Source organism: Chiloscyllium plagiosum, chromosome 29 (assembly GCF_004010195.1).
Source record: "Chiloscyllium plagiosum isolate BGI_BamShark_2017 chromosome 29, ASM401019v2, whole genome shotgun sequence".
NCBI classification, from domain to species: domain Eukaryota; kingdom Metazoa; phylum Chordata; class Chondrichthyes; order Orectolobiformes; family Hemiscylliidae; genus Chiloscyllium; species Chiloscyllium plagiosum.
In genome coordinates, this window is record NC_057738.1 from 37,693,766 (window position 1) to 37,706,875 (window position 13,110).

Genomic DNA, 13,110 nt, shown 5'->3' on the forward strand with positions numbered 1-13,110 from the left:
GATTTCAATTCTGGTTATGATGGCCCCTTTGTTTCCCCCATCACCACCAGCTGGATAAGTACTCAATCCCTCACATAGGGGGACTTCTACATACAACTGCCATGGGCCGAGGCAAGCTTAATCTTCACAAAGCTACTCAGAGTCATAGAGATGTACAGCACAGAAACAGACCCTTCGCTCCAACTCGTCCATACCGATCAGGTATTCCAGCCCAATCTAGTCCTACCTGCCAGCACTTGGCCCATATCCCTTTAAACCCTTCCTAATCATACACCCGTCCAGCTGCTTTTTAAATGTTGTAATTGTACCAGCCTCCACTACTTCCTCTAGCAGCTCATTCCATACACGTGAAAACGTTGCCCCTTAGATCTCTTTTATATCTTTCCCCTCTCACACTAAACCTATGCCCTCTAGTTCAGGACTCCTCCAACCCAGGGAAAGGACTTTGTCTATTTATCCTATCCATGCCCCTCATAATTTTAGAAACCTCTATAAGGTCACCCCTCAGTCTCTGACACTCTAGGGAAAACAGCCCCAGCCTATTCAACCTCTCTCTATAGCTCAAATCCTCCAACGCTGGCAACATCCTTGTAAATCTTTTCTGAACCCTTTCAAATTTCACAACATCTTTACGATAGGAAAGAGACCAGAATTGCATGCAATATTCCCAAAGTGGCCTAACCAATGACCTAGCCGCAACGTGACCTCCCAACTCCTGTACTCAATACTCTGACCAATAAAGGAAAGCATACCAAACGTCTTCTTCACTATCCTATCTACCTGCGACTCCATTTTCAAGGAGCTATGATCCTGCACTCCAAGGTCTCTTTGTTCAGCAACACTCCTTATGCACTTAATAGTCAGGTCCTAAGTCCTGCTAAAATTTGCTTTCCCAAAATGCAGTACCTCACATTTATCTAAATTAAACTACATCTGCCACTCCTCAGCCCATTGGCCCATCTGATCAAGATCTGATCAAAATCTGAGGTAACCTTCTTTGCTGTCTACTACACTCCAATTTTGGTATCATGCTCACATCCAAATCATTTATATAAATGACCCATATCCCTCTAAACCCTTCCTATTCATATACCCATCCGGAGCCTGTTAAAATGCTGTAATTGTACCAGCCTCCACCACTTCCTCTGACAGCTCATTCCACACATGCACCACCCTCTTGCCCTTTAGGTCCCTTTTAAATTTTTCCCCTCTCACAAACCTGAGTCCTCTAGTTTCAGACTCCCCACCCCAAGGAAAAGGCCTTGGGCATTCATTCTATCCATGCCCCTCATGAGTCTATAAGATCATCTCTCAGTCTCTGATGCCCTGGCAAAACACCCCCAGCCTACTCAACCTCTCCATGTAGATCAAATCCTCCAACCCAGGCAACATCCTTGTAAATCTTTTCTGAACCCTTTCAAGTTTCACAACATCCTTCTTACAGAAGGGAGGCTAAAATTAAATGCAATATTCCAACAGTGGCCTAACTAATGTCCTGTACAGCCGCAACATGACCTCCCAACTCCTGTATTCAATATTCTGACTAATAAAGGAAAGCATACCAAAGGCCTTCTTCACTATCCTATCTATCTGCGACTCCACTTTCAAGAAGCTATGACCCTGCAGTTGCGATACGAGGAGGATTCCTGGAAGTATGCTACAATTAATACCATAAAGATTTTGTGAGAGTGCCATTTGGGTTATCATCTGCCTATGCCATTTTCCACTGGACGATGGGGAACATTTTACAAGGTTTACCCTAGGTCACCATTTAACTGGATGAAGTGCTAATAACTGGGAAGACCATAAAGAGCATTTTGAGAACCTGGACATAGAGCTTAAATGTTTCTCCAAGACAGGAATACACCTAATGAGGGAGGAATGTGTGTTCCAAGCACACAAAGTGATCTATTTGGATACAGAGTTGACAAGACTGGGTTACACCCTTTGGAAGATAAAGTGAGGGCAATCAAAGGTACCCCAGCTCCCATACCTACATCAGAGCTTAGGTCTTTCCTTTGGCTGGTGAACTGTTATGGAAAATCCATACATCACCTGGCCTCCATTCTGACACCCTTACACTTGCTGTGGGAAAAGGGTCAGCCTTGGAAATAGTTTCATAGCCAAGATGTGGCCTTTAGGGAAGTGAAGAAGCAGCTGTCATCGACTAAGGGGTTGACACACTACAATCCTAAGTGAGATGTGGTACTGACATGGGATGCCTCCCCATACAGTATCGAGGCGGTGTTGGCTCACTGTTAGTCCAGCGGAGAGGAACCCCCAATAGTTTGTGCTTCCCAGACTTTGGCTGATGCTGAATGACGACATGTCCAGATGGAGAAGGTAGGTTTGGCGGTCATCTTTGGTGTGAGGAAGTTCCACCAGTACCTTTATGGATGTAAATCTGTGACAGTAACTGACCAAAAGCCCCTGCTCAGGATACTTAAAGAGGACATGGCTGTGTCATCCACAACTTCAGGTCAAATTCAGCTGCGGGCCCTTATTCTGAGTGCATACAATTACAGGTTGGAACACTGTCTGGGAGGCCAAATGGTAAATGGAAGTGCATTGAGCTGCCTCCCTCGGGCAGATACATGAGCAGTGGTGTTGCCACTGGAAGAGACCATTCTACTTTTAAACCTTTTGGACACGTTCCCGGTCACCGCTGACAATATCAGATCATCGACACAAAAAGATCCCATCCTGGCAAAACTAAAACAGATGGTGGTGATAGGGGAAACCAAAAGGGCCATCACAACCAGGACTGAAAATGTTCTTGACCCGGAGAGACCAGACCACTGTAGAGGACTGCATATTATTATGGAGAGCAATGGTAATTGTCCTGAGTAAAAGTCACTGTCAGATATTGGCTGAACTCCACCAGGCTATCCAGGGGTTTCCAAAACAAAGATGTTGGGGAGAAGTGATGTCTGGTGGCCAGGATTGGATGGTTAATGTTGTTGCCACATTGGTTGGACAATACCCAGAGTCCCAACAAGGACATAAATCACCACCAGCAGCTCACCTGGACTCTTGGGAATGGCTGGGTAAACCCTGGACTCTGTTACACTTCGACTATGCCGGTCTTTCCACGGGCTCTCCGTTTTTAGTCATTGTGGGCACCCATTCAAAGTGGTTGGCTGTGCATCATTCATCAAACACGGGGACAATTATTGAGAAGTTTCCACTTTCCCACACTACTCCTTGAAGGCTTTCATATCCAGAAGTGCATCAATCTCTAATCTGAACATAATCAAGTCTCCACAGTCCTCTGGAGGAGAGAATTAATCATCTCTGAGAAAAGAAATTTCAGTCCTCTTGCAAACAGGCCCAAGCTCCACCCTCTCTCCACACTGACACAATCCTGTCATCTCAGGAATGATTAAAAGACCATTTAAAAAAGAAAATAAAGTTGGGGGCTATTTCTGGAGGAATGGATTTGAAAAGCACAGAACTTATGTTTAACAGGGTTTATTCAAGTTTAACCATACTTCAGGATTGGTTTTAGTCTCAATATTAAAAAGAAAAGCTGAACAAGCTTTTGAAAATAGATTGATACCAGAACTAAGAGATTACTATCACCAGATTGGATTGATCAGGCTGGTCCCTTTCTAAAGAAAAGAGGGGCTCAGGATTGACCAGCTAATGGTCTTTAAGAGTGTAAAAGGGTTTAACAGCTCCATGGAGGTGGTGTTTGCAGTGAACGGAAAAAATTCACAGGGCCAAGAGTATTAGACTGAAATCCAGTTGGGAGAAACTTAGAAGAAACTTCATTATTCATGACAGTGGTGAGAATGATGGATATAATACAATACCATAGGACATAGGAGCAGAAGTTGGTCCTTCAGACCTACTCCATCATTCAATGAGATCATGGCTGATCCAGTAATCCTCAACTCCACTTTCCTGCCTTTTCCCTATAACCACTGATTCACAGGTGCATTTAAGGAGGAGTTGTAAGTACACAAGGGAGAAAGGAATAGAATGAATAAGACATCTCCTTTAAACCTGCCCCCCCAACACACACACACTTTAAACCTATGCCTCCTTTTTTCATTTGACATTTTCACTCTGGGGAAATAGACTGACTATCCATCCCATCCATGCGTCTCACAATATTATATACTCATGAGGAACATGGATGGGTTGGATAGTCAGTCTTTTTTACCCCCAAGAGTGGAAATGTCACATATTAGGGGGCATTGGTTTAAATTAGGAAGGGGAATGTAAAACGAGATATACAAGGCAAGCATTCTTGACACAAGAGGGTTGCTGTCAGGAACATGCTGCTGGGGAAGGTGAGAGAAGCAGATATGTTAGTAACATTTCAGAGGCATTTAGACAGACACATGAAACAGGCAGGGGATAGAGGGAGCTGAAAAATGTGTTGCTGGAAAAGCGCAGCAGGTCAGGCAGCATCCAAGGAGCAGGAGAATCGACGTTTCGGGCATAAGCCATTCTTCAGGGAATAGAGGGATACGGACCACGTGCAGGTAGATGGGATTAACTTAGACCCGCAGCGTGGTCATGTGGATTGAAGGGCCTGTTACTGTGCTGTACTGTTCTACATTTTATGTTAAGACTTTAAACTTTTTTTCCACATTATTAGTTCTTTCTTATTTAAAAAAAATCACATTAATATCACACCTTTTTGTGACCAGTTGATGTACATATTTTTGAAGTGTTGTAACCATTGTGAAGGTAGGAAGCCTGGCACTCAATTTCTGCACAGCAAGATCCCACAGGCAGCAAGAGAATCTGCTTCCCGACGTTGACTGTCACACACTTCCAAGAATTTACTACTATTCCTCAAAGCAGTTCCATGGGATCTTCTGAGACCATGTGTGTATGGCGAGTAATACCTCTGCTTAACAGCCCATGTGAGAGACAGCACCCTGAGCCGTGCTCTGGGCTGTTGGTTAGCAGTTCAGCACTCCAGCCCTGAATCGAAGAGAGCGAGAATGAAAGACAGAGACAGAGGCAGAGACAGAGACAGAGGTAGAGGTAGAGGTAGAAAGCCTACCAACTGAGATCAGGCCGGCTGGGAGGGACTTATTTCAAAAGTCAAATTTCAGTCCCTAGGAGAAGGCTGTACCTGAAGTCAACACCTCAGCACAAAACAAAAATCGACATTACAACTTTTGTATTTTCTAAACAGCAACGAGAAGCGAGTGAAGTGACAACAGTCGATTTGTAAATGTCCCCAATAACCAGGTGAGCTCTTACCTGTTAGTAGGAGGGAGCCCATTAACAGCAGAAAGCACACCCCAGCGAACCCCATCGCCCCTCCGAACTTTCAAACAGGGGGAGAGGGTGTTTTCCAAAGTTAAACCTTTCACCAATTGTGGGCGTCTATTTTTATTTCCCCTCCTTTCTTTTTCTCTTTCCCCGCCACATCGGCCTCTGCTTTCCTGTTCAGGTTCCTCCTCTCTCGCCCTCCAGGTAGGTCTCAGGCGTGTCTCTCAGACAGCCCTGTACAAAGCTGTTGGGCGTGTTCAGAGAGCCGAGTGCAAACGTGCTGTGTTCCCAATAAACACCGCCTCCACAAGTTGGGCAATTGGACGGAGGGGAAGGAGCAAGGATTGAGCTCTGTCTGGGACTAACTGCGTGGAGTCACCCAGAAATGTTTGGGTTGGAAAATCCAAGTTTTGAAACTTTTCCTTCATTAATTTCCATCTTCTATGCCTTCAACTGCCTTTATGATTTTAATACAACTTTTATTTAGAGTTGTTTTTCTGAAGCAGTTGGGACACACTTTGGGGACAAGTGGGACTTCAATCTGGGCCTCCTTCCTCAGAGGTTGGGATGCTACCATTGCACGACAAGAACCTTTATTGTCTTCTCAAAATCCTCTCTTTACTGTGAAATTACCCAACATTGCTTCAGTTTCAGCTATTGGCTACTGAAATCCACATGATTGTTTTCCTTAGCTCCAGCCTGGACTATTCACAGTCTTTGCACACTGGTCTCCTCTAATTTCACTCTCTGTCAATATGAGGTCATGTAGAGTTCTGCATCTTGAACCCTAATTCCCGTCAAGATCCTATTCTCCTCTCCCCACGGCTGTGCCAACTGACCTACACTGGCACCCAGTCAAGAAACATTTTGATGCAAGGTTTGTACCTCAGGTTGAGGTTTAGGGTGTAGGTTGGCTTGCTGAGCTGTCGGTTTGATATCCAGACGTTTCATTACCTGGCTAGGTAACATCATTAGTGGCGACCTCCAAGTGAAGCGAAGCTGTTGTCTCCTGCTTTCTATTTATATCTTTCTCCTGGATGGGATTCCTGGGGTTTGTGGTGATGTCATTTCCTGTTCATTTTCTGAGGGGTTGATAGATGGCATCTAGATCTATGTGTTTGTTTATAGCGTTGTGGTTGGAGTGCCAGGCCTCTAGGAATTCTCTGGCATGTCTTTGCTTAGCCTGTCCCAGGTTCCAAGCTGTGGAATTCCCACCTTATACCTTTCCATTCCCCCACCCTCACTTCCCTCCCTCAATATTCCTCAAAAGCTATCTCTTTGGTCACCTGTCCTAATTGTGCCTCAGTGTCCTGGTTTGCTTTATAATGTTTCTGGACCAAGTTTCATTATGTTAATGGCAATGTGTAGATGTGAGTTGTTGTAGGAAAATGTTATTCATAAAAACTGACAGGGTCTGAAGAGAGGGATGTTGGGTTCGAACGGTTGTTTAAAGGCGTGAGTTGAATGGGGAGTGTTGGCCAAACAAAGGGGTTTAAAAAGAGATCTCCAAAGCTTGGGACATTGGCAGATGAAGGACTGGTTCACAGTAGTGAGTTGAAAATATTGGTTGGGGAAGGGATTTCCAAGACATAAACCTAATTAAAAAATAGAAAATAGGAATGCGCCATTTGGCCCTTTGAGCCTGCTCCACCATTCAATACAATCATGGCTGATCATCCAACCCAGGCCCCTGTTCCCACTTTGTCCCCATACCCCTTGATCCTTTTAGCTCTAAGAACTATATCAAACTCCTTCCTGAAAACATTCAATGTTTTGACCTCAAACACTTACTGTGGCAGGGAACTCCACAGGCTGACCATTCTCTGGGTGAAGACATTTGCTCAGCTTATTCCTAAATGACCTGCCTCTGTTCTTGGTCTGTGACCCCTGGTTTTGAACTCCCTGGTCATCAGGAACATCCTTCCTGGGTTTAACTTTAAAGTGTTTTTCCTATGTGATCCCCCCCTCATTTGTCTAAACTCCAGTGGATATAGTCCTAATTATTAGACCATAAAATAAAGAAGTAGAATTAGGCCATTCAACCCATCTAGTCTAGTCTGCCACTTGATCATTGCTGATATGTTTCTCAACCCCAATCTCCTGCCTTCTCCCCATAACCCTGGATCCCTTTACTAATCAAGAGCCTATCAATCTCTGTCTCAAAGACACTCAGTGACTTGGTTTCAACAGCCTTCTGCCGCAATGAGTTCCGTAGTTTGACCACCCTCTGGCTGAAGAATTGATCCAGTCAGTCCTCATACATCAGTCCTACCATCACAGGAATCAGTGCGGCAAAACTTTGTTTCACTCCCTTCATCGTCAGAACATCGTTCCTCAGATAAGCAGACCACTTACTGAGTGCAGCAAGCATTACCCAATGTTGTGAGGATCTGGCCACAGTGAAGAAGATCCTTTTAGGAGGCTAGTCTGCTCCGAGCAGTCTCTATTAATGTCAGTTGTATTAATATGCTCCAATCAGTTGTAGTTAGCGATAAACTTCATGTTATTTACTCAACTTGACTCCTCTATTTGGATTAGAAAGCTGGCCTACCCTCAGACCAGTTTGAGCTTGAAACAGTTTATGGACACAAGTGAGCAGAGTTGGAGCAGTAAAATGTTTTTGATGGATTCTAGCATGGTCTCAGGATCACACTTTAGGGGGGAATCATGAACACAAGGACATGAACTTTTAAATCAAAATGTGAAGGAGGCTGAGAGGTCGTGTATGTCCGAGGGCAAACAGATGGTGGCGCCAGTATGATAATGGCAGCAGCATTTTGAAAGAGTTGCAGTTTAAGGTGGTTGGAAGATGGGAGGCCAGACTGAAGAGTAATAGGACAGTCTGATCAAGAGAAGGCTGAGGTTTTAGGTGACAAGTCTTTGAGATCGAGGCAGACACTACTGAGGCCAAAGTATCTGGTCTTGTGGTAGAGAAGCTGTAGGTTTGAGAGCTTATCTTGGAATTAACCAGACCATTGGGACAAGCCAGAATGAATACCAGAGAGAGGGGGTGGCATCAGTCTAAGGAAATGGCATTTGTGGATGTTGTCAAGTGAAAGGAGACTAAATGTATCCTGACTAACCTTGACCAGTTTGCAGTAACCTGTTTTAACTCAGACACATTGTGTGGTGAGAAGACGAGAGTCGGGGAAGGTTCAACACAACTTTATTGAACATGTTATCAAGAGAAAACAATATTTGTCAGACTCTACTATTGTACTTTAATTGAATTTTATCAAACTCACAGGTCTCTTCAGTAAACAGTCATAAATCCTATACAGTCTCAAATCTACAGTAGCTATCTACTGACACGCACCTCTAAGGATTCACTACACCCTATCCACAAGTCCCTAATGTTGTATTTGAACTGTTTGTCTGAAAGGACTGGTAATACCCATTCAATAAGGTTGGGGCAGGCTGTCCCTTGGTCTTTCAGGGTTGACTCATCTTTCAGGATTTGCACTTGTTGATTTGGGTTTCCCCTCTTGTCTAGGGCTGGTCCCAGTCTCTGGGTCATCTCACCAGGTAGACCTAGGTCTGTCTCAATGGCGAGTTGATAGACCAAGGTCTGACATTATTAGTGTGCTCTGTTCCAACTCTGCAGTTTGCAAATTGCAGAGTCCGGCTAGATTTAAACTTGGCTTCCACATTACAGGATTTTATTCATGCTCATGAAAAAAAAAATCAATATTTCTGTAAGGTCGCAGGTCACCTGGCCACACTGAAGACAATAACCATAATATTCCCAGTGATGAGCAAGAATTGGTTTCATTTAGGATAGGCTGTCCAATGAGCAGTGTGATATCAATGTACTGATGTACATACTGACATCATGTCTTCAGACTCAGGTTTGACTGGACTAGTTATAGAGAAACAAAGGCGACAAGAACAGGTCAGAGGCTGGGAATTCTGCAGCAAGTTACACAACTTCTGTACCCCCCCCCCCCCCCAAAGCCTATCCGCCATCTACAAAGCATAAAGTTAGGAGTGTGATGGAATACTCCTGACTTGCCTGGATGAGTGTAACTCCAAAAGACTCTCAAATCCCAACAACTATCAAGCACAAAGCAATCCACTTAATGGATATCCCATTCACAATGTTCAACATTGACACCCCCACCCCCACCACTGATGCACACTGGCAGCAGTGAGTACTATCTCCCAGATGCAATACAATAACTCACCAAGGCTCCTCTGAAAGTACCTTCCAAACCTACAACCACTATCAAAAAGGACAAGGGCAACAGATATATAGGATACTGAAGGTCTCGACCACCCACCCCCAAGAGGGGTCTCTCAGTTCCGAGATCGGTCAAAAGAATCACGAGGAGTACGGTCTGCTTTAGCAAGGTTCATCATCTTATTATGATTCCAGACACGAGTTTGTCCAGTAACACAGAGGTTAACAGTTTCTGTGTTCCTTGGAGATAACTGCACACTTGAATTTGAACAATAAGCAATTTTGTATATTTCTTAAAAAACAGTACAACCTTAATTACAAAGAAAAACCAATGAAATGTAATAAGGTAACATAATGGACGGCAGGTTATTCCAATGATATTTCCTGGGAAACGGGTATTGTCTTATGCAAATTGTCGTCTCATGCTTGTGGTTCAAGGTTAGTCAGGGTGGTCAGTTAATGTCTTATGATTCATTTTACAAGACTTGATTGTCTGCTTTATCTTTTCATTCAACTAGCTCAGCAAAGCAGGAATGCAGCTTCCAATCATTTTACTACAGTATTAACCTGAAGCCATTTTGTTATGTTACTTTATATTGAAAATCCATTTTGTGGTTAATAAAAGCTTGCATAGATTTGTTGCTCCTGACAAAAGCCTAAATCCAGATATTAGATCCTCAGTATCATCCCCTGCAAACTCCTCTCCAAGCCACTCACTGTCTTGACTTGGAAATATATCTCCATTCCTTCACTGTCGCTGGGTCAGAATCCTGAAACTCCGTCCTTAAGAGCATTATGGATGACCTACAACACTCCAGGGACTGGGGTGGACAAAGTTAAAAATCACACAACACCAGGTTATAGTTCAACCTTCCACCCCACCAACCTCCGGATACATCATATCATCCTCCATCATTTCCGCCACCTCCAAACAGAACCCACCACCAGGGATATATTTCCCTCTCCATCCCTATCAGCATTCAGGAGAGACCACTCCCTCCACGACTCCCTCGTCAGGTCCACACCCCCCACCAACCCAACCTCCACTCCCGGCACCTTCCCCTGCAACCGCAAGAAGTGCAAAACCTGCGCCCATACCTCCCCCCTCACCTCCCTCCAAGGCCCCAATGGATCCTTCTATATCCGTCACAAATTCACCTGCACCTCCACACACATCATTTACTGCATCCGCTGCACCCGATGTGGTCTCCTCTACATTGGGGAGACAGGCCACCTACTTGCAGAATGCTTCAGGGAACATCTCTGGGACACCCGCACCAACCAACCCAACCGCCCTGTGGCTGAACACTTTAACTCCCCCTCCCATTCCGCCAATAACATGCAGGTCCTTGGCCTCCTCCATCGCCAGACCTTGGCCACATGACACCTGGAGGAAGAGCAGCTCATCTTCCGCCTAGGAACCCTCCAACCACACAGGATGAATGTAGATTTCTCCAGCTTCCTCATTTCCCCTCCCCCCACCTTATCTCAGTCCCAACCCAAATTCCCTCCCCCCTACCTTTTATCTCAGCCCGTTTGGCATACCAGCCTCATTCCTGAAGAAGGGCTTATGCCCGAAACGTCGTTTCTCCTGCTCCTCGGATGCAGCCTGGCCTGCTGTGTTTTTACAGCACCACATTTTTCAATTCTGGTTAATTTGGAAGTACAAGCTTTCGGATTGCTAGTGGAGCAGGACAAGTTCTGTGTCCAATCATCCTGCTCCACTAGCTGCCTGATGAAGGAGCAGCGCTCCAAAAGCTAGTGCTTCAAATAAACCTGTTGGACTATAACCTGGTGTTGTGTGATTTTTTAACGTGGTTCAAGAGGCAGCTCACCACTGCTTTCGAAAGGCTGACTGGGGACTGGCAGTACATAATGCGCTTGCCAGCAAAACCCACGTCCCTTTAAATAATGAATGAAACCTTTATTGTTTTAAAAAGAGACATTTATGAATTAGTTTGAAGCTTTCCTACCTTCTGAAGGTGGATAAATAGCAAGGAATCATTTGCAAGGAACAATATATGGAGCAGATTCCAATATTTGGAGACAGTGATGGCCCCCTTCCTGATGAAGTGCTTAGCCCGATATGTCAATTCTCCTGCTCCTCAGATACTGCTTGATGTGCTGTTCTTTTTTCGCGCTACACCCTCAACCCAGATTCCAATATTTGTTTTGTTGCAAAATGTTATTTCTTTCAGTGCTTGTTAGAATTGTATCAGCATGTTTCCTGACACAGTATTCTAATTTCATCCTATATCATGTGGGGGTTAGCGGTGGAGAGAGGTGTGAGTTAGATCCCAGCTCCGAGAGTCCAGCCAGGATTTTGCCTTACCCACTAAAATTCAAAAGCAATGCTTGCAACATTCAGACTACCGTGTAAAATCAGTTTTCATTGTGTAGAAAAGAAACAAAATGAAAGTTCAGAATATCTTTTAGTTATTAATGGAAGTTAGGTGTCTGGAAAAGACTACACCAGACTCCAGAATTTAGCCAGCCATATTATTAATATCTCAGTAAGTTTCTGCTCAATAGCAACCCCCAGGATGTTGACAGTGAGAGATTCCATGTTGATGTCAAGCAGAGAAGATTAAATCCTCTATTGTTGGAACTGATTATTTAAAATTCACTCCAGGATTTAGGGCATCATTGGCCACGCCAGCATTGGAGGGAGTGGTTGAATAGGCTAGGGCTGTTTTCCCTGGAGTGTCGGAGGCTGAGGGGTGGTCTTATAGAGACTTTTAAAATCATGAGGGGCATGGATAGGGTAAATAAACAAGGTATTTTTCCTGGAGTGGGGGAGTCCAGAGCTAGAGGGCATAGGTTTAGGGTAAGAGGGTAAAGGTATAAAAGGGACCTAAGGGGCAACTTTTCCACACAGAGGGTGGTGCATGCGTGGAATGAGCTGCCAGAGGAAGAGATGGAGACTGGTACAATTACACCATTGAAAAGACATCTGGATGGGTACATGGATAGGAAGAGGAGAGGGGGATATGGGCCAAGTGCTGGCAAATGGGACTAGATTAATTTAGGATATCTAGTCGGCATGGACGAGTTGGACCAAAGGGTCTGTTTCCATGCTGTACATCTCTATGACTCTCTGACTCTAATTCAATTCCTGCTTGATGGTAACTCTATAGGATGGTGATGGGGAATTCAGCCATGGTAATGCTGTTGAGTGTCATGGGGCGATGATTGGATTCTCTCAGTATCCTTAACTGGGCTCCACCGAATTCCTGTGCAGTTACTTAAAGCAGCAGAGCACCCTGCAAGTTCCTACAAGTTGCTCAACACTTTTGTCATTTTTTTTTAATTGGGGAACTTCCAGAATAAATCAGATGGGAGCAGTATAAGATGTCTCTGAATAGCTCGCTTGCTGTTCCCCACTCCATTTTTATTAATTGTTTTATTTTGTTACAGACTGCACGAAATAAAAACAGAGAGCACTGGGGAAACCCAGCAATTCTGGCAGCATTAACCAGAATTAGTGCATTTTCATTAATCAAAAGATGTCAAGAAGTGATGACCTACCTTTGGCTCTTAGATATGGCTCATCATTTTAAAACTAGTATGTATCTGCATGATAATGGTTTGTACATGTTCAGTCAGGAATTTTATCCCCCCATCCCCCAACATCGTGAGAAGCATACCCTCCAGGGACTTAGCCTGATTACAACTGGCAATTATTGCTCAAG

At 44.4% G+C, this 13,110-nt stretch overlaps 1 protein-coding gene across 1 annotated transcript in view; it reads right to left on the reverse strand.

The window, feature by feature from the left end:
- The window catches only part of LOC122564531 (CUB domain-containing protein 1-like), a 112,011-nt gene extending 106,453 nt beyond the window's left edge, over nt 1-5,558 (reverse strand). The window contains exon 1 of the mRNA XM_043719577.1: nt 5,227-5,558. Coding sequence (XP_043575512.1) covers nt 5,227-5,281 — 55 coding nt within the window. The 5' untranslated portion in view covers nt 5,282-5,558. The remainder of the gene's footprint in view (nt 1-5,226) is intronic.
- Nucleotides 5,559-13,110: the final 7,552 nt, after the last annotated feature.